This window comes from Plecotus auritus (genome assembly GCF_963455305.1).
Source record: "Plecotus auritus genome assembly, chromosome: 3".
NCBI classification, from domain to species: domain Eukaryota; kingdom Metazoa; phylum Chordata; class Mammalia; order Chiroptera; family Vespertilionidae; genus Plecotus; species Plecotus auritus.
In genome coordinates this window covers 24,828,621-24,851,226 of record NC_137772.1, presented here as the reverse complement: position 1 = coordinate 24,851,226, position 22,606 = coordinate 24,828,621, and the positions used below count along the sequence as shown (strand labels likewise).

Sequence of the window (22,606 nt, the reverse complement as noted above, 5' to 3'; positions counted from 1 at the left end):
AAAAGCATGGATGGAGTGTTTGTGTGAACTAATATAAATTCAAAGTAAAGGAGCAGAGGGGAGAGCAAGAGAACCGGATAGAACAGCCGGATCCGGCCTGTGGGCTGTAGTTTGCCCACGGCTGTCCTAGACACTAGAGCAGCCGTGGGCAAACTACGGCCCGCGGGCCGGATCCGGCCCGTTCGGCTGTTCTATCCGGCCTGTGGAGCCGAAAGAGCGGAGGGTTCTCTTGCTCTCCCCTCCGCTCCTTCACCAGCAGCAGTGTTAACATGGCAACGTCGGGAAACATGGCCGCAGCTCCTTCTTCTGAGTGGGTGGATTTATATCCGCCTATTCAGTAGAAGGAACAACCTCTCAATCTTCCAGAGGCTCCTTGTAATGCCCGCGGACGCGTCCCCCGACATCACCCTGGGAATGCGTAGACACATTATCGTGATGATGTAGGGAGACACGCCCCTGGAGAGCACAGTATCAGAGCATTAGCTAAAAAGGAGACCAACAACACTGTTCCCACTGAAGTTGATGTTTTAAAGACCAAAAACCTTTCAACCCAGTCTACATTGCTATCTACATCTACGTCCCGGGCATAATTTGGAAGTTGCACTCAAGAAAATGTTTAATTTACTGTTTACACATTTTGTTCTTTTCTATTTGTTTTAGTTTTAAATTATTTTATTATATTATATTTAAGTTTAATTTGAAAGGCTTTTGTACCTTTCCTTTTTAGGCAATTTTATTTTGCCTTTGCCATCTTCAATATAAGGTATGTTATTGTGCTATGATTCCTCCATTTTTTGAAGTTTCAAATTATAATAATTAGTGTTTACATTCTTCTTGTTAAAATGTTTGAAATGAATAAAACTATTGAAATAAAAAAAAAAAAGACCGTACCCTTTTATGTAATGATGTTTACTTTGAATTTATATTAGTTCACACAAACACTCCATCCATGCTTTTGTTCCGGCCCTCCGGTCCAGTTTAAGAACCCATTGTGGCCCTCGAGTCAAAAAGTTTGCCCACCCCTGCACTAGAGCAAAGTGAGCCTGGAGCAAGTTACTGTTGTGGTGGGGGTTGGAGGAAAAGCAAAGATGAGAGACATAAATAAAATCAGAGTGTCTAGGAAAAATTAAAAGGAAGATATCCTAAAACTTCCAGGAAATCTCCACCAATGAAGCAAAGAAAAAAAAAAAAGCCTCTATTATTCTGTGAGCAACAAACCAAACTGGGTTGGGGTCTCAGACAATTGGCTCATATGATTGCAAAGACAGACAGAAACTCCCAGATTGAAGAGGGCTCCCTGAGGGCTCCCAGATTGGAGAGGGTGCAGGTCAGGATGAGGGAACCACCCCCCCCCCCCCCCCCCGTGCATGAATCTTCGTGCACCGGGCCCCTAGTAAAAAAAATAAATTATGAAGATGTAATGTACAGCATGGTGACCATAGTTAATACTGTACTATATATTTCAAAGTTGCTAAAAGAGTAAGTCTTAAAATGTTTCATCACAAAAAAATAAAATTTGTAATTATGTATGGTAATGAATGTTAACTAGACTTATCATTTTGCAATATATACAAATATTGAATCATTATGTTATATACCTCAAACTAATATGTTATATATGCCAATTATATTTCTAAAAGAGATCAAATTTAGAAAAATAAGTACATCTTATTTTTGTTTCCAGATCCTGAGAAATAAACTATTATGCCTTAAGCTATCTTTGTTACAGGTAATAGTTGCCTAGATATTTATCTTTGAGCTAAAATATTATGATGATTAAGATAAAATATATTCACTAACAAAACCCCACACATCATTACTATGAAATAACCCTAGTTCCTGAAAATAAATCAGTTCATTAAGAAAATATTTAGAAACTCTGCCAATTTTAGACCATACCTGGCCTTGCATTTCCGGTCTTACAGGATATGTACTTGTTGGGTAAGGAGCCCTAGGTCGGGCAGAGTTCCAGTAGTTGGAATTGTAGCTAGGATATGGTGGCTGCTCCTAAAACAAAAAAAACAGAGAAAAATAAATGCACTTTTACTAACATTGTTACATTATTCTGAAAGCTGACTGAGACAGATATGTTTCAAAAAAGAAGAAAAAGCACTAGAACCCCTCTATAAAATCAATTATTATTCAATTGATGCAGATATATGATAAATATCATATGGCCTAGAACGGGGGGGGGGGGGGGAGCCTTTTTCTGCCAAGAGCCATTCGGAGATTTGTAACATTATTCATAGGCCATACAAAATTATCAACTTAAAAATTAGCCTGCTATATTTGGTCAGACATTTAATTAACTCACGCCTAATGCCTTGGCAGTGCCCGACCAAACAATATGGCCCATCAGCTGGATGTTTCCCACCCCTGCCCTAGAACAAAACTATATTGACTGTCTAGTAAAAACCTGTTCTTATGCATTATGCCAATACTATCAGACCAAATCCTATATAATCCTATATAAGAGGTAATATGTAAATTGATCATCACTCCAACACACAAGATGGCCACCCCCATGTGGTCAAAGATGCCTGCCCCCATGTGGACACAAGATGGCCGCCACAAGATGGCCGGCAGGGGAGGGTAGTTGTGGGCAATCAGGCCAGCAGGGGAGGGCAGTTGAGAGGGACCAGGCCTGAAAGAGAGGGCAGTTGGGGGTGATCAGGCCTGCAGGGGAGGGCAGTTAGGGGTGACCAGGCTGGCAGAGGAGGGCAGTTGGGGGTGACCAGCCCTGCAGGGGAGGGCAGTTGGAGGGAACCAGATCTGCAGGTGAGGGCAGTTGGGGGGGACCAGGCCTGCAGGGCAGGGCAGTTGGGGGCAACCAGGCCTGCAGGGGAGGGCAGTTGTGGGGGACCAGGCCTGCAGGGGAGGGCAGTTGGGGGCGACCAGGCCAGCAGGGGAGAGCAGTTAGGGGCGATCAGGCTGGCAGGAGAGGGCAGTTCAGAGCAACCAGGCCTGCAGGGGAGGGCAGTTGGGAGGGACAAGGCCTGCAGGGGAGGGCAGTTGGTGGTGACCAGGCCTGCAGGGGAGGGCAGTTAGGGGCAATCGGGCCAACAGGGGAAGTTAGGGGCAACCAAGCTGGCAAGGGAGGGAAGTTAGGGGTGACCGGGCCATCAGGGAATGGCAGTTGGGGACGACCAGGCCTGCAGGGGAGGACAGTTAGGGGCGACCAGGCCTGCAGGTGAGGGCTGTTAGGGGCAATCAGGCCAGCAGGGGAGCAGTTAGGCGTCGATCAGGCTGGCAGGAGAGTGGTTAGAGGGTGATCAGGCTGGCAGGTAGAAGCGGTTAGGGGCAATCAGACAGGCAGGCAGGCAGGCAGGCAGGCAGGCGAGCAGTTGGGAGCCAGCAGTCCTGGATTGTGAAAAGGATGTTGGGCCTAAATGGGCAGTCAGACATCCCTCGAGGGGTCCCAGATTAGAGAGGGTGTAGGCTGGGCTGAGGGACACACACCACCCCCACCCCCGGTGCATGAATTTCATGAACCGGGTCTCTAGTGATATATAAAGGAATTTTACTATGTCAAGATGATTAGCAAAACCAGAAACATTAGATTCCTTTATCCCTCTCCAATCACTAACTCCATCAATACTAAAATTTAATTAATGCATCAAAATTATAGTTCTTTGCCATTGTTAAGAAGAGTAGTATTTACTTATTTTAATAACTTTGGAACTTGAAAGTATTATTACTAAACTTTACTTCAAATTTACTTTATGAAATTTTTAGTACTTCAAATACATAAAACTTCAATACTCAACTTCTTTGCCTGGCTACTCTAGTTTTTTCACATTCCTCTACACTCTGCTATGGCTCAGCTTTGTGCTGGCAACCTATAACTAACTTCATATCAGGAATTGATATAGAACAATTTGGTAATTTTCTCCAAGGAGAAAATCTAGCTATGACATTAAACTCTACAGCATTTAAGTCCAACTCAAAAAGTTAATGTAATTATTTGCAATAAGCCAATAAACTCTGATGAGACAAGATCAACTCAAAATTTTTCAGTCTGGTTTAATATATACATTTGTTACCCTATGAGCTGTTATTGTACTTTGAACTTTGTAGTTTAAATATAGTTTTAAGCTTAAACAGAATCTTTGAGTTTTCCCAAAAAACTGTGAATATGATTTCACAAAGAAATTTACTGGCAGTGTGATCACTGAAAGTTTAATTTTTACCATCTTAGCTTAATTACAATACTTATCAGTTTCATAAAACTGTTTCTAAAGCTTGTAATTATTCCATATGACAGTATACAAACTGGGCAAGTAACATTTCCTTTACATAATACAGAAAATAGAAAACAGCAGGATTAAAAAATGTTTCAGCCAAAACCGGTTTGGCTCAGTGGATAGAGCGTCAGCCTGGGGACTGAAGGGTCCCGGGTTTGATTCCGGTCGAGGGCATGTACCTTGGTTGCGGGCACATCCTCAGTGGGAGGTGTGCAGGAGGCAGCTGATCGATGTTTCTCTCTCATCGATGTTTCTAGCTCTCTACCCTCTCCCTTCCTCTCTGTGAAATATCAATAAAATATATTTAAAAAAAAAAAATGTTTCAGATCCTAACTACCAAATTTCTCAACCAGGCAAATTCCCCTGATTAATACATTTCCTTCTTTCTCCTGGTTAAAGAGTGAGCATTTGACTAATTAATTGATTTCTCTCCACCAAGAATTTGAATCTTGAGCAAAGAGATGAAAAGACAAGAGTTGAAGTTAACTCACTCCAGTGGTGGTCAACTAATAACTTATTCCCCAGAACTATTTTGGTTTTTTCTTTCCTACTGATTCTCTGAGGTACTCCACATTTTTACTACCTCTCCACCCTTCCATTCTTCATGACACCCATGTCCTCATTTCCTTCCTTCCTTAATCCCCTGCCACTCTTACCCTCAGATATACTCACCCTACAAACACCTAATCCAGTTTAAAACCAAGTTATCCACTGACTTCACATCTATACTTCATCTAAATATCTGGGGGAAGAAAACACAAGCTCTCTGATTTCACTATAAATTCATGACCACAAATTTCAGGTAGACACTCAGCACAGCCTAGCAACTATATTGCACTTCCTTAGTTATGTTCATCACACTTTCCTGAACAACCATTCTACTCTTATCCCACCCTTCGTTTTTCAACTGACAACTTTATCTCACATTTCACTTAAAATAAAATAAAGAAAAAGCAACAGCAGCAATCAGACAGAAATTCCTTCATCTTCTTATTAAATCTATATATAAAAGGCTAATATGCCAAGTGTCCCTCCCTCCATCCAACTGGTCGCTATGACACGCACTGACCACCAGGGGGCAGACGCTCAACACAGGAGCTGCCATGACGCACACTGGTCGGCACCACGGACCTGGCGCTGACAAACCAACACTCAGCTTCCCCCAAGTGGGACACAGGCCCTACCACCACTCCAGAGCGACACCCCAACACATTGCGGCCAAGACCCCATGGCACAAAATGTGGCCCACAGCCTAGTCCAGCCCGGAAACAGTGGCTGTGGGCTCCGGGTAATGACGTCACGTTGCAATGCCTGGCTTCCTCTCCCTAGCAACTAGCCTCCTTGCAGTTTCTTCAGCCCAGGAACACAGGTGCAAACATTTTACACTTTAATCAAATGTCTGTAGAGCATTTTCCCATGCCTCATCTCATTTGATCCTCACAGAAGTCCTGAAGTAGGTAGATAGGAGACTCGGTGGAATCCTATTTTCTTTTCATTAGCGGAAAACGGAGATTTAGAAAGCTTAGAAACTTGACCCAATTGAAAAGAATAAATGGTGGACTTTGAAAATGACTTCAGGCCCTAACTGGTTTGGCTCAGTGGATAGAGCGTCAGCCTAGTAGGAGGTGTGCAGGAGGCAGCTGATCGATATTTCTCTCTCATCGATGTTTCTAACTCTCTATCCCTCTCCCTTCCTCTGTAAAAAAGCAATAAAATATATATTTTAAAAAAAAGAAAATGACTTCAGGTTTTGTCACTGTGCAGAATATAGTCAAACACTGCTGCAGTTAATATTTTACTCTTTGTTCTCTCTGCGTGATCTATAATAATAATCTGCTTCAGCCGAAACCGGTTTGGCTCAAAGGATAGAGCGTCGGCCTGCAGACTGAAGGGTCCCGGGTTCGATTCCGGTCAAGGGCATGTACCTTGGTTGCCGGCACATCCCCAGTGGGAGGTGTGCAGGAGGCGGCTGATCGATGTTTCTCTCTCATCGATGTGTCTAGCTCTCTATCCCTCTCCCTTCCTCTCTGTAAAATATCAATAAAATATATTTAAAATAATAATAATAATAATAATCTGCTTCATGTTGATATTTACTACTGTGTTGCTGACAATTACCTGAAAGAGAAGTTGGGGTGCTTCACTGGATTGGAAAAAGTTTAGCTAAATGAGAAAGCAGGTCTAATTAAGTAAGTTTATTCTATATCTATAAAAGGCTAAGTTGACTTGCACATGTTGGATACATATAAAGCTCTCACTGGCACCAATCGCACACGTGTGTTTCTATCTGTCATTGTCAATCATGAATTTGGTTGACACTTCTATTACAGATAAAGGGCAAATAGTGATATTAAAATATTTCTTCTAATTAATTTCCTTTCAATGTGCACGAATTCGTGCACCAGGCCACTAGTTAATGATGACAGAGAATCACTGATCAGCTGCCTCCTGCACCCCACACTGGGGATCCAGCCCACAACCCGGGCATGTGCCCTGACTGGAAAATCAAACTGGTGATCTCTTGGTTCCCAGGTTGAAGGTCAACCATTGAACTACACCAGCCAGGTATATACCATACTTTTTAAAATGAAAAATAAAATGTCCTCAAAGTGTTAAAAATTATTCATTTCTTTAAGTCTTAATAAAAGATTATCTTTGCTTCTTTTTTCTCCTTTTAAGACAAAATGGAACAAATTTTAAAATAATGATGAAAGCCTGTGTCTCATGGCCCTCCTAATATGACAATTCTATGAAACAGCATTTGGTTTCAAAGGAAGCTAGCTGAAGCTGATCTCGTTTCTATTAACCAAGCTGCCAATTTTTCATGTGCCTAATTCCTTCCAAATTTTTCATTTGTTTTTTGAAACTAGATAAAAATGATGTAAATTATTGATGATAAAGATTTTTAGGCCCTGGATGGTGTGGCTCAGTTGGTTGGGCATCATCCTGTGCACTGAAAGACTGCAAGTTCAATTCCCAATAGGGGCACATGGCTGGGTTGCAGGCTCGATCCCTGGTAGAAGGTGTGCAGGAGTGGTTTTACTCTCACATCAATGTTCTTCTCTCTCTCTCTCTCTCTCTCTCTCTCTCTCTCTCTAAAATTCAATAAAAATTTTTAAAAGTTTTTTAAAAGTTTTCATAGGTGATAATTTCCTTTGTGGCAAAGGAAATTAGATTAAAATTATGCAAAAGGATAATAAATTTATTTACTTTCTTCTCTTTTGAGAAAAAGATACAATCTTATTCTTAGATGAGACTGGAATCAACCCCTCTCATATTTATCTTAGAACTAACTAGTTTTGTAAAAAGCAGACTTATGGTTAAATTCACAAACTGTCTTACCAACACGCCTCCAAAAAATAACCCCAGCCCAAACAAATCGAACAGTAGAGGGATCTGAATAGTGCTACTACCTAAGTTCCATTTATAAATTTGTTTATATTTTTCACGAAATTAGACAAAAGTTATTAGAAAAGTGCATTATAAATTATTTTATAGCTACATATTCCAAAATTACTAAAAAGCACTTTATGCTCCCGTATTAACCATCATCACAAATTTTTTATTTTTAATCTCATTTAGATGTCTTCCATGCTTCTCTACAATTTTCCCCTTTCTACTAGAACCTGACTCAAACATTTACCATATCAAGTTCCCAGGTTACCCCATCCCTTTACTCTACGATGACCTAGCCTCCTACTTCACTAAGAAAGGATGCCAAGGGCTGTAAATCCTTAATGTCCCTCTCCCCAACTCCAAACTTACTCTATCATCTCCTCTGACTCAGGAAGAAGTTTCTCAACTTCTCCTCACCCCCAACCATATTCTTCTTTTGGTTGCATCTTTCCCCCCAATCTACCAGGTTACTCTCCTCTGCTTCCAAACACACTTGAGCCACCTAATCCTAAAAATTCTTCCCTCTATCCTGCTTCCCAGTCAAGTGACCACTTTCTTTCTCACTTACTAACAAACTCTGGAAGTATACTAGTCTACACTATCTCCTTATCCAAACCTCCACTGATTACTTTAATAGTACATTAAACTCCCATCATGAAAATCAACATATTTTTACTGCCAAATCCACCAGTTTCTTTTCAATTCTCACATCACTTGTCTGCAAAATAATGTGTCCTTGCTTGGTTTGCATTGTATGGCTTTCCTGATTTTCCTACTACCTTTCTGAGGATTCTCTCTCATTGTCTTCTTTTGGATCCTCTTTTGCTGTCACCTATTCTAGATTCTCAGAGATCTCCCCTGGCAACACTATTCAGTTTGGTAATTCAGTTATGCTTATATTTGATGACTCTCTCAAATCACTATCTCCAGCCCCCATTCTCCCTCCTAAGCTCCACATCTATTGTTTTGTTCCCACAGAACAAAATACTGGATGCAACAAAGACTCTAAAATTTAACATTAAAAAAAAATAAGAACAGAAAATCACCAAGTTCTCTTTAACCAACTGCATACATTGCATCCAGAGCTTGGCACATGACTAACCACAGTAACTAATTGGTTTCCAGCAGAAATGAAAGAAAGGCAGTACATAAACCCTTAACAAGTCTTTGCATTTCATATTTTTTAAGCTCCTCTATTAACCAATCACTAGTTCTTTTGGTACAAAACTAAGCCATATCTTTCCATAAAAACCTTTTTCTCTTCATTTTTATTCCTATGAAACCTTTATTCCTATGAAATACTAAAACTTCAGAATCACCTTCTCTTTCTCCTGCATCTCTCACTACCAGTTGATACATACCTTGGAAAATGTCTTTCAAATCTATGCAACTTGTTTTGAAGTGAATCCAAAAAATAAGATAGATGTGATAAAGCAAATATAATAAGTGCTATTTATAAAATCTAGGCGGTGGATATATAGGTATTCCCTGTATAATTCTTTCAACTTTTCTGTATGTTTGAAAATTTTTACAATACAATGTTGAAATTTTTTACAATACAATGTTGAAAAAAACCTGACCACATTCAGACATTGTTTCAAATTCAAGTTCCTCTCTCCTGGACTACTTTAGGAGCCTAACTGAGCTCTGTCTCTCTATTCCTTGCCATTGTAATCCTCCTCCAAAACAGCTCCCCTGTGATCCCTGCCTCCTGGTGTTCACATCCTTGTGAACTTGCTTCCCACATAGTACCACGGTTGATCTCTATGACCAATATGATGGTATCACTTCTGAGATTAGGTTGTAATTTCATCTGTGCCTTCCAGCTTCCACGAACTCTCTCTGGGTGACTTGTTCTGGGAGAACATGTAAATCATCTAGGGATCTTGATAAAATGCACATTCTGATTCAGTGGGTTTTGGGCAGGGCCTGAGATACAACATTTCCAACAAGCTCCTAGGTATTGCAGATGCTTTAAGTATTGCTCAGAGAGCAAACTACAGTGCTCTAAGTATAGCTATATTTAAATATGTAAAGACAGAGTCAGGTCTTTGTAGTAGTTCAGTACATCAACTCACTATATTCAATTCCACAGAGTAATGCTTCTCAAACATGAGTGTGCATACAAATCACCTGCGTATCCTACTAAATTGCAGCAGCAGTCTAGAGCAGGAGATTCTTCATTTCCAGTAACCTCCAAGCAATACTGAAGCCTCTAGTCCAAGGACCACATTTTTAATTTTTTTAGTAATAAGGTTTTTTGTGGGGGTTTAAAAAATATTTTTATTTCAGAGACGAAGGGAGAAGGAGAGAAAGGTAGAAACATCAATGATGAGAAAGAATCGTTGACCAGCTGCTTCCTGAACACCGCCACTAGGGGATGGAGCCCGCAATCTGGGCATGTGCCCTGACCTGAAGTCGAACTGTGGTCAACGCTCAACCACCACCGAGCCACACTGGCCAGGCAAGTAATAAGGTTTTAAAAGGCTCCTAATACCTTTTGTTTGTTTGTTTAACACCTTGGTCGGCAAACTGCGGCTTGTGAGCCACATGCGGCTCTTTGACCCCTTGAGTGTGGCTCTTCCACAAAATACCATGGCCTGGGCGAGTCTATTTTGAAGAAGTGGCGTTAGAAGAAGTTTAAGTTTAAAAAATTTGGCTCTCAAAAGAAATTTCAATTGTTGTACTGTTGATATTTGGTTCTGTTGACTAATGAGTTTGCCAACCACTGGTTTAACATATTCGATTATAGGTAAATGTAAACCTTATATGTCCAAACCAAAATAAAGTTAAAAGACAAATAAGGAATTTGGAAAGAAACATTTGCAACATCCATGACAGCATATCTTTTACATTAATTTTCTATTGCTGCATAAATTACAATCCTATACTTTTCAAGTTTCAGAAATATCAACTAGAAAGATAAACTCTTGAAATGGTTTACAAATGCCCATTACACAGTCCAGCTTTACATCCAACTACTCCAGCACCTTCACACACCCTATATGCACGCCTATGCTCCAACCATGGCTTACAACTGCCTCTGCTGTACTAAAATCTTAACTTCTGTAACCTTACTCTGAAAACACACTTTCTAAAAAATTTTTTCAATTAACAAATACTTATTGAGCATCTAACACACTTTTGTTTTGATAACACAACAAGCCCACGTAGAAGTCTTCAGTTTAAGACTTCTCTCGCCCAGCCAGCGTGGCTCAGTGGCTGACCTATGAACCAGGAGGTCACGGTTCGATTCCCGGTCAGGGCATATGCCCGGGTTGCCGGCTCCATCCCCAGTGTGGGGCATGCAGGAGGAAGCCAATCAATGATTCTCTCTCATCATTGATGTTTCTTTCTCTCTCTCTCTCTCCCTTCTTCTCTGAAATCAACAAATATATATATATTTTAAAGACTTCTCCTTTCTTTCCCTTCAATTGATCTTCCATCTAGCTTGCCTATTTATAGGCTGAGCATTTCATCACTCTACCATGGGATTAAAGTCTCACAGGCTACTTATTCCAGATTTAGACAGAGAAAATACAGACCCTTCTTCACAATTAACCTTTCACTACTACATGTTTTTTGCTCACACAATTTTAAAGATATAACATACTATAAAATCCACTTTTTTTTATTTAATAAAAATGTACAGCTGGTGAGATCTATTGTTCATGTATCTTCTCCAGCAGCTGGGGCGTCCCCACCTTTGGTGTTTCTGGTGTAAATCATGTGAGCTCTGTGCTTTGAGACTAGTTTAATAAATCCTTTACTAAGGAGCTCCTGAAGGGCTGCTCTGGCCAAGGTGCCACGAATCTTCAGCCTCTCGGAGACCACAGCTGGGGTTATAAGCTTGTAGTTGAGAACTTCCTTACAGAGCTTGTCATATGTGGCTTTGTCAAGCAAGACCAGGTAAAACCCACTCTTTTAAAGTGTACAATTCAATGGTTTGTATTTCTTTATTTAGTTAGTTAGTTAATGTTCACCTGAGGATTTTTTTCCATTGATTTTTAGAGAACAGAAGGGAGGGAGATGGAGAGAGGGAGAGACAGAGAGGGAGAGAGAGAAAACATAGATGTGAGAGATATACATCGAATGGTAGTCTCCTGTATGCACCTGGACCAGGCCAAGGATTGTATCTGCAACCCAGGTATGTGTCCTTGAGGGGGAATCAAACCCTCCACGCTTTGGGAGCCGGCCAGCGCTGTAACCATTGAACAACGCTGGCCTGGGCTCAATGGTTTTTAGTATAGTCAAAGTTGTGCAATCATCATCACTATCTAATTCCAGAATATTTTCATCATCCCCCACAAAAAAAACCATACCCTTTATCTACACCCCCGATGTTCCCAGTCCCCCAGATTCTGGCAACCAGTAAGCTTTCTATCTTTATAGATTTGCCTATCTGGACATTTCACATAAATGAAATCATAAAATATGTGGTCTTTCCAACTGGCTTCGTTCATGTAGCAGGATGTTTTCCAGGTTCATCCATGTTGCAGAATGTTATGTATCAGTACTTCTTTCCTCTCTGTGGCTAAATAATTCCATTGTATGAATATACCATATTTTATCTACTCATCAGTTGATGGGCATTTGAATTATTTCCACTTTTTGGCTACTTGAATTTGAATATACGTGTACAAGTTTTTATGTGGACATATGTTTTCAGTTCTCTTGGATGTATCTCTAAGAGCAGACATGCTGAGTAATATGCTAGCTCTACGCTTAACATTTTCAGCAACTGCCAAACCATTTTCCAAAGCACTGAACCATTTTACATCCCCATCAGCAATGTATGGGAATTTCACTGTTACATCTTCCAACAATGAGGATGTTATAATTCCTGAAAGAAAGGAGCGATGTATCCCACACCATATTATGAGAATTCTCTAGGACGAATACTGCATTAACAAAGCATTAGTACTGTAGCTTTCTGGCAGAAACACAAGAAATAAAATGGCAGAGGTCTGATTATACTGAGCAAACGAGTTGACCTCTGAGAGCCAACGGTTCTTTAATCGTAAAATAGAGATGCTGTGTGTAATAACAATGTTGCAGTCGCCGTGAAGATTAAATAAACTCCCTCACACACATGAAAGTGCTTCCCAACATTGATTATTCGTAATTCAACCCTGGGCAAAGCATTAAGGGCAAAGGCTAGATGCACAGATCGCTCTCCTCCCGGATCCTTCACGTTCCCTGCCCCGCGCGGGAGGGGCGGCTGGGTGACGGCGGGGGCTGCAGCCACCTCCCTGCGCCGGGAGGGCCGGCCTGACGAGCCACGCAGGATAAATTGCTAGAGCTCGACAAGCAGAGCTGGGTCACTTCAGCCCGGCATCGTTCCCAGGCGAGATTCCGCATCCTCTATTTAGCTTTGCAAGTCAGCGCAGGATCTTTTTTCCTTTTTTAATGGTAATACACATTTGTTATGGTCGAAGTGGAAAAGGAGGGGCAAAGAAAACACGAGCACATCCCCCGACCCGCGATCCCAGTCTCTTATCACTACATACTTCCCCAAAAGGTAAACAAATATGAAACCCGATCCATTACGAACTCTGGAGGTATATCTTATCTCAATGGCCCTCACCCCCAAAGAAACCCCTAGGACAAATGGCACAAAGCTTACCTGGTGGTTTCCCCCAGCTCGACCTGGCTCCGTCCAGGTGCCTCCAGAGGGATAGTAGCCATCGCCTCCTCCGCCTTCTCCCGGCCAGGTGGTCTCAGCCGGGCCGCCCCCGCGCACCCGCCAGGAAATGGGAGGCTGGGGAGGTTCAGGACGAGGAGGATATAAGGGTGGAGGTGGGTGCACGGGCACATCTCCACCCCCAGGCCCGTAGTAGCGGCCATAGGACGAACCATCACTGGGGCCATAGCCCGAGCGCCTTAGGGCCGACATGGGCTCTACTGCCCCTAGGAGCTTCCCGCCCCCCACAGCTGGACCACTGCGCAGGCGCCAGCCAACGAGAGGGAATGGACAACAGTGAAGGGGGTCGGCCAATAATAGCCAATCCCAGGCCAAGTCCCGCCCCTTCGGCCCCGATTCCGGAGGGTTGAGGGATGGATCTCTGTGACTCTGGGGTCGAGGGATCAGGAAAACGAGGGGCAGCACCGTGTTCCTTGAAAAGGAGAAATCATCTTCCCACCGTCTGTGCAATCTAGGTTCCTTTTCCCCTTTCTTCAGGGATGGGGAAAGTGTGTCCCAGGACCGCACGATGGTCCCGCCTCTTCCTGAAGACAGCACGTGATGCCGGAAGTGGGTAGGGATAATATGGAGGGACTTCCGGCGTGTCCCGGCGGCTGAAAGCCGGGGCACAAGTGTGGGTTCCCGTCTGGGTTCCCGTCCCAGTCCCGCCAAGGCGGTGACTACGGTAGGAGGAAGGAGGTGTTGGACGCGCTGGCTCTTCGCCGCTTTACATTGCAGCCTTATCTCAGCTCAAAATGAACTATATGCCCGGCACCGCCAGCCTCATCGAGGACATCGACAGTGAGTTGCTCATTTCCTTCGGGTGAAGTCTGGGTGAGCCCCTTCCTCCCCGACGAGGGAGCTCGTAGAATGAGTGTGGGGCAGAGGGCGGTATGTCCTTAATTAGCATAGTTCTGGGTGTTTGGCGTTGACGTCCTCCTCGGGGACTCACCGTTTGCCCACCTCCTGTGTCTGTCCTGCTCCTCGCAGCCCCAGTTCCCAGGCTGGTCAGCCACACGCTGTAGAACTCAGTCCTTCTTCCGAGGGACGCGGCTGCTGAGGACCAAATGCGAAATTTGCCCCCCGCCCAGTCAACTATCTTCCTCTGCGGTATTTCGAAGTACTAAGTTGTTACTGGTGGAAATACTTAGAGAAAGGATTCAAGAAATGAAAATATTAAGACAACAGCATTTGGATTTAATTGGCAGTAAACATAGGCTTTATGCATAAATTCTGTATCCATTTGCAATAATTTACCGTGCGGGTCTTTAGTACTTACAGGTTGTGGTAGTAGAGACCATTGCCAGACAAGGTATTGATTGACTTTTCTGGAAAGGCTGCGTCACTTGAAACTTCTTCCCAACCCCCATACCCCACCCCCCGGTTAGACCATTTTCTTTTGCTTTTACTAAGAAAGCCTTCCTATTCCTAGCCATTGTCCTGAAGAAAGAGGAGCCAGTTACAGTTGTCCCGTCTTTCCTTTTGCTAAACTCTCATCTGTGAATTATTCCTCAAGTAACATTTTTGTAATCGTTTAAATCGTGTGATTTGTCTCATTAACTTGAAATTGCTGCAAAATGGTTATACATAGTTCCAAACAAGTTACAAGTCTCTACAGTCACTATGTATGCAAATTAAAGAATGAGTGTATAATTAAACTTTCTTTATCGTCTGAAATTATTTTTAAAATCTAAATTAGTGATTTTGCTATTGAAGGGAAATATAGGGTAAATTGGACCAAATTCATATAAATAACCACTGTACAAACCTATCTGTAATGTAATGAAAACTTAAGTTTTAGTTGTCTGTGGATGCCCTTTTGCCCTCACTTCTCTTGTGTATATCTATATTATTTCAGGCCCTAACACACTCTGTAATCTTAGTAAAAATAATTTTTGGCTCTTTGCTGGTGTGGGTTCGGTTGGTTGGGCTACATCCTGTGCACCGGAAGGATTCGATTCCTGGGCACAGCACATGCCCATGTTGCGGGCTGGATCCCCAATAGGGAAGCGTGCAGGAGGCAGCCAATGGGTGTTTCACTCTCACATGGATGTTTCTCTCTCTCTCTCTCCCTTCCCCCTCCCCCTTTCTCTAAAAATCAATTTTAAAAACCTTTAAAATAATAATGTTTGTTCTCAAGCCTTCTAACCTCTTTTTTGTAGATTCCAAGCTTCCTCTACTGAAAAATTCAAAACCATTTCATATGTGCCTTTCACTGCCCCCCCCTCCTCCTCTCTCCTTAGTCTTTCTAGTATTTTCACCCATCCTTTCATTTGAGTAGGAAGTATTCCTCCTTTTCCATTTATGTCTTTTCTCCCACTGCTTCTGGAACCTTCTATCATTAATACCCGTTTTCTCCCTGTATTTTCCCCTTCATTTATGTTCTATTCTGCCCTCGTGTGTGTGTTTTTTTCCAGTTGTGTCTCCCCATCAAACTTCCATCCCTATTTTTCTATCCTTACCCCCAAACCTCGAGTCATCTCCATTTTGACACTTTCTGACCATCTGCAATAGACCACCTCTGTTACCCCATAATTGATTTTTGTTATCAGCACACTGCTGCAGCTCCATTCTTAAAAGGCATCCGTCTAATAATGCACTCCTGAGTTTTCCCTTCCCCGCTGCAGCATTGTGATACTATTACTAGATTCTTAATCTGTGCTCTTGATTTCTCTAACACTGGCACTTGGTTTTCTTATTTCAGCTCTTACTGTTGCCTAAAATAGATTGTCTCTTGGGTTCCCTTTTTGGCCTGCTCCTTTCTTTAAGTCTCTAGGAAATCTCGGGGACTTTAATATCATATAACCTCTCTGTTTGGCCTGCTTCTTTTTTTTAAGTCTGTAGGAGATCTGGACCTTAATAATTATATCACCTATCTGTGGCCTTATCCAAAACTTCTCTCTCTAATTCTGACCTCTTTGCCATTCCAGTCTTACATTTCCAACTGTCTTGACATTTCTACATAAGTGTCCTGATTGCACTTCAGAATTACAAACTTTTGCTAAATGGTCCTCCCTGCCATGACGACTCAAAATGCCTACATGTTCTTTAATTTATCTCTTCAGCACCACACTCCCTCACACCTACCCACATACACACACAATTTAGTTCTATTACTTATACCTGCACAGTCTTAGTTCTCTCCTCTCTTCCCTTCTCATCTCTACCTTGGTTCAGGTTTCTTCTTTATGTCTCAGACTCTGGGAATAGCCTCAGTCGCTCTCCCTTTTGCCAGTTCAGTCTTCAGTGTTTTTTTATTCCCCAAATCGACCTCCTCCCAATTCTTTTTTTACTTTGTTTACTGTTGTTTCCCTTCACACCCTCAACTTTTCACCAAACATATGGTTACATTGCCCTTTTCTCCTGCCTAATTACAGATTTCCCTCCCCTTCCCTGTCACAGTTCCCAAGGCCAAAAGTTGTCTACTTTTCAAGGATCAATCCAGATACATACTCCAGATAGAGTCTCTCTCAGTCTCGTATAATTGAGATGTATTTTCTTGTGGAACTCAATTGTAAATTCTTTCAGGGAAGAAAATTATAAAATCCTTCAAGGAAGAATCACTGTCTTTTCCTCTGTCCTACATCTAGACGGTACTTTATGCATGGTATTAAAACAGCAAATGAATGAACTTTGCTAGCTATTCTAGTGACTGGCGTATTGTCATTCTTCAGAGTCAGCTCTAAGTCACTTCTTCAGAGAGGGTTTCCCAGGCCATCCTCTCTAGCCACTCTCTTCTGTAGCTACATTCCCTCTCTTCATCATATACCTTGCTATCTTACTTATTATTATTATGCCTTTGTACTAATCATAATAGGTTATTTTGTTTGCCTTCCTCCACAAGGAATATAAGTTCATAAGGTTGGTGACTTTCTGAGTCTTATTCTCTACTGTATATCTAGGCCCCAGAACAGTACATAGCATCCAGTAAATATTATTTTATTTTTGCTCTAGCTTATTATCAGCATCCTCCTTTTACGTGTCTGAGACATTGTTTTTATTTAAAACTTCCTCTGATTCCTGGTTCCAAAATGTGAAATAGAAACTTTTCTAAGTGCAGGGGGGAAAACAATCCTAGAATTAAGATCACAAAGATCATGCAGACTAAATTTCTCAATTTGCAGATATAGAAACTGACATGGCACTGGGTAGTCATGGAGGAGTAACTCAAACATGAGTGTCTAGAGCAGGGGTGGGCAAACTTTTTGACTCGAGGGCCACAATGGGTTCTTAAACTGAACCGGAGGGCCGGAACAAAAGCATGGATGGAGTGTTTGTGTGAACTAATATAAATTCAAAGTAAAGGAGCGGAGGGGAGAGCAAGAGAACCCTTCGCTCTTTCGGCTCCGCGGGCCATATAGAACAGCCGAGCGGGCCGGATCCGGCCCGCGGGCCGTAGTTTGCCCACGGCTGGTCTAGAGCCAGTCAAGCTTCCTGGCTACTCATCCATTCCCTTTCCACTCTACCACACTACTTCAGTGATTTTCAACCTTTTTCATCTCATGGCACACATAAACTAATTACTAAAAGTCTATGGCACACCAAAAAATAGGTTTTTGCCAATCTGACCAAAAAAAGGTACGCTTTTGATTCATTCACAACAGACAGCTATTGTTGTGTTGGCTGTTGTCCTTTTTTTATTTGACAGTCTAGAGAAAAGAGATTAGTGCCCCTGACTAAATAGGTATTGCACTAAGACAGTGGTTGGCAAACCGTGGCCGTTCTGTTGACTAATGAGTTTGCCGACCACTGCACTAAGAGATTACTGGTTAGATTCCATTCAGGGCACATGCCCAGGTTGCAGGCTCCATCCCTGGTAGGGGGTATGTAGGAGGCAGCCAATCAATGTTTCGCTCTCACATTGATATTTTATCTCTTTCTCCCTCTCCCTTTTTTTCTCTCTTAAAAAAAAAAATCAATAGAATTCCTGGTGCACACTGGTTGAAAATTGCTGTTTTAATCTAAACCCCAGGCTAACTTGGTCCTCCATTTCTTAATGAACTGCAACTTAAATACATTGGAAGAGGGAGTGGTAGAGCTTAAACGATCAACTTTATATTTATTGTTACCCTGTAAGCTCACTGAAGCTAACAGTTTTCATTTTTTAAAGATCTTTTTTCCTGTTCCCAGAAAAGCACTTGGTCCTGCTGCGAGATGGAAGGACACTTATAGGCTTTTTGAGAAGCATTGACCAATTTGGTATGTATTAGTTATAGACTTCTCTTATACTCTGGATAATAAGAGCTGCCCATTGTATTTTTGTTATTTCATATTGTAAGGTATTTATCTGCAACTTTTTCATGTGTCTGGAATAATGGAATACTGTCCTGAGTCATTACATCATTGTTTCCTAAATTATGACGAGATGATTCAAAAGCTTGTATTTTCAAGCTTGTATTTTAAAACTGGTTTTCACTAGAACATATGATTATAATGTCTTGGACTATTGTTTTTATTTTCCCCATTAGAGGGAGCCAAAAGATAGAAATAAACTCAGTCCACTGAAAAAGCTGCTCATTTGTGCATTGGCTTGGGTGCGACTACTCTTCAAAGCAGTTCCTGCACTGAAGGTAATCCCTCCCTGTCCAATGAAAATTGGATAGACAGCACTTTCTGAAAGCTTGTTAGGGACCCCAACATTAAGCTCAAGATTTTACACTTAAGGATACATCAGATTCAAGAGTCTCGGTCTTTGTTTTGCATCTTGCATTTTTCTAAAGAGATCTGTGTTTGCTTTTGTTTCAAGAAACTTCTTAGTTCATTTGTTGGACATCTTCTGGGTCAGTGGATTTGGGCATGAGGAAAACAACAATGTAATTGAAACTCTTATAAGAGTTATAGAAGTTAAAGAATATAGATTCCTGCTTTCTTCAAATAAGACAAATGCAAAGAAATAAATAATTCTTAACATATTGGGAGTTCTAAATCTTTTTTTAAAATACATTTTTATTTATTTTAGAGGGAGAGGGATAAGAACATCAGTGAGAGAGACACATCGATCAGCTGCCTCTGGAATACTCCCCAATGGGTATTAAGCCCACAACCTAGGCATGTGCCTTGATTGGGAATTGAACCGGATCATGGGTCGACACTCAACCACTGAGCCATACCAACAGGGCTGGGTTCTAAATCTTAAGTCAAATTCATCAGACTACTTTGAGTGAAAAGTAATAAATACTGACTACTCTCAGATTACCAGGTATGGTTATCTGATAAAATGAAAAAATAGGTTTTTGCTGTATCATAATTCATGGATGCTTGTATTGGGTTAAGTAGATCCTAAGTACTGAAACAAAGTTAAATTTTGGTAACTCATCACATGTACACACGCCACAACATAGAAAAAACTAGAGTTTTCATCTTTGAAGTTCTTTATAGAGTCTTCCAAGTGCCCTACTCATTTATATTTTCTTACAGCCATGTTCATTTTAACAGTTAACTGATAAATGAATTTAATTTTTTTAAACTTTTCCCCACCATCACTCATGTATTAGTGCAACGTGATCCTAGATACTCTCTCAGTTTGTAACTGGTTAAACATCTCTTAAGTGGTGTGTCATAAAGAAATAGGAGATTGTGTTTGAAATTTTAGTTTTCCCTAAAGTTAGAAAGTTTTAAAATCATGCTTAACTAAATCTTTTTTACTCAAAATAACTGAGTTATAGACCTTTACCCAGTAATTTAAACTGAATATCTTTGTTTTTTCCCTATACACTTATAGCTAATTTAGTGCTACATCAGACTGTGGAGCGTATTCATGTGGGCAAAAAATACGGTGATATTCCTCGAGGGATTTTTGTGGTCAGAGGAGAAAATGTGGTCCTACTAGGAGAAATAGTAAGTGAAAACTGTTAAGCTGCTATGGCATTGGTCTTGATAATTATGATAGTTAGCTTTTTTTTTTTTTTTTTTTTTTTTTTAAGAAAAAAAATATATTTTCCACATTACACCCAGCTTCTCACAGGAAACCACCAAATTAGCTTAGGAAAGCCACAATTGTAAAAGGAAAGTTATAGATAATTAACTTTGTTTCAGTGCCTCTTGGCATTTTAAAGATTTGATCCCATTAGCAGCAAAATATCATTGATTTTTACCTAATATCTTCAAAAACTACCATCCTGCAAATGTGTTCATTAACAAATTATTTCTGCTATTTCTAATAGCAGAAAATTGAAAAACTTGAAAAGACTGATTTGATAAAGACTTATATACATTTATATTTTGTAGTTATTTAAGCAACTGGTTATAAGTAGTTTTTCATAACAAAGTTAGCTGTGTTGGGGAGGAAAGACACATTGCATATTCTGTGTGATATCTATATTCTTAAAGGGGGGGGGGGAGGAATGGTAGGAGAAGCCTTTCTGTAAACTATCCTGGTAATGGAGTTCAGTCAGCTTCACCTGAATCCTTAGCTCACAACCAATTTTTGGAAGAAGAAGACTAGCTGGCAGGTGTGAAGTTAAATCTTCTAGGGGTGTGTGTGTGTGTGTGTGTGTGTGTGTGTGTGTGTGTACACATATATATACACATGTATGCATATATATATATATACAAAACTTAGAAAACTTATATACAGGGCAGGACAAAAGTAGGTTTACTCTTATTCATATGAAAAAGAATACAGTAATTAATTAGTAATATAAGAATAAACTGTTTCGTGTACTCACAACTATAAACCTACTTTTGCCCAACCCTATATATAAAACTAAGAAGCACTCAACATTTTAAAAAGATAAACCTGATTTCATGTTTTACATGAAACATAACTTAAAAGTACCTTATTTAATACCTTTGACTTGATCATGCTACTTCTGATTATTGGGTCTAGGAAAATAAAAATAAAAAACTTTGATGTTTGCTTGATTTTATCTTTTCCTATTTTGTTTTTAAAGTTTTCAGTAAAGTTCCCAATACCTAGCCACATCTTAAATCAGGTTTTGAGAGTAGTGATTCATTTTAACAATAAGCCATTTGAGAAAATGAGGTAATTCTGTTAGGGTCCGGTTGGTTCAGATACCTTGTATGAAATAGTTAGCTGGAAATGACTACTCAGTACTGCCCGAGTGTGGCTATGACATGCCTTTTTCTAATTTTTAAAATATTTTTGTAATTGATGTTTTTGGTTCAGTGTATCATTTCTTCCGTGTTTGTGCAGCAGAAATTATCATCTCCGCGTATTATGTAAAGGTTGAAATAAAGCACTCTTCTACCTGGAGATGTGACTGTGAAGTAGTCTGCCAGTATATTAAGAGGGGCTAACCCCTCTCTGGTCAGTAGGATTGTGGTTATTTTTTTCTTTTATACTTTTCTGAATTTTAATTTTTGAAGGGGAGATCTATTGCTTCTAGGGATAAAGAGCTAAGTTAAAATATTTACACATACTCTGCTTTAAATTTATAGTAGTGAACATCACAGAAATGCTTTCTATGTCAGTTACATTGGCACAAATTGACCCTATGTAGATGTATGTATATGTGAAGAGAAATGAATGAACTTGTGTTTGTTCTTAAAGATTCATTATATCCTGGTAGCCCTTCTGTGGAGAAAAGTACTCTTTTTATATATTATGGTTTGGATGCTGTAGAATTTTTGCATTGGTAACACTAAAGAAAAACAGGAATGCTTACATAGTTACATGAATCAATAGTCAGTTTGAAGAAATTCAGTACCAATCCTAGGGATGCCATCTAGATTCTGCAAACATTTCATTGCTTAAAAAGTCCCTGGATTCTGCATCAAGGATGGCGGTACAAAGTCTAAAGTAACAAGTCGGATTCTTGGGAAACAGCATCATCATAACCACATGAATAGCTCAATGAGCAACATACTGATAAGTCCAAGAGGCAGTAAGCTAAGCTGAGAACATGATCTTCCCTTTAGCTGTTACCCATGGGTTATGAGGGCAGGTTACACTTGATAACATAGATTTTTCTGAGTGCAGTTAACATTTGACCCAGGGCAGCTTTTGCTTATGTCATTTGTGTGGCTTTCATCTAACTTCTCTGGTGAGAGTCCTCCATCTGATGTGTCACAGTCTGTGGGTTCTGAGGCCTTGGCAGCATCTGAAAGATTAGCATCCAGTGGAACATCTGGAGAGTTTGTGTATGTGTAATGCCTTCACAGAATTTTATCACTGAAAGAGAAGAGGATAAGAAATAAGAATACCCTGTTTGTATAGGCTTTTCAGTTACAAAACAGAGTAATACCTGTAAGTTCATTTTAAAGAGAATAAACTGAATCTATGGATAATAGTGAGATGCTCTTATAGCAAGATTCTGCATTA

General features: G+C 40.7%; 2 protein-coding genes across 4 annotated transcripts in view; one reads left to right on the top strand and one right to left on the bottom strand.

The window, feature by feature from the left end:
* BAG4 (BAG cochaperone 4) overlaps nt 1-13,580 on the bottom strand; it is a 30,984-nt gene extending 17,404 nt beyond the window's left edge. Inside the window, exons 1-2 of the mRNA XM_080662946.1 lie at nt 13,267-13,580; nt 1,900-2,007 (exon numbers count right to left, since the gene is read on the bottom strand). Coding sequence (XP_080519072.1) covers nt 1,900-2,007; nt 13,267-13,536 — 378 coding nt within the window. The 5' untranslated portion in view covers nt 13,537-13,580. The remainder of the gene's footprint in view (nt 1-1,899; nt 2,008-13,266) is intronic.
* An 86-nt stretch (nt 13,581-13,666) lies between these two features.
* Nucleotides 13,667-22,606, top strand: part of LOC308245534 (U6 snRNA-associated Sm-like protein LSm1) — a 29,720-nt gene continuing 20,780 nt past the window's right edge. The window contains exons 1-3 of one of the 3 annotated variants that reach the window (XM_080662949.1): nt 13,667-14,124; nt 18,454-18,522; nt 20,045-20,160. In XM_080662949.1, coding sequence (XP_080519075.1) covers nt 14,079-14,124; nt 18,454-18,522; nt 20,045-20,160 — 231 coding nt within the window. In that variant the 5' untranslated portion in view covers nt 13,667-14,078. The remainder of the gene's footprint in view (nt 14,125-18,453; nt 18,523-20,044; nt 20,161-22,606) is intronic. The other 2 variants (XM_080662947.1, XM_080662948.1) reach the window with 2 other exon arrangements.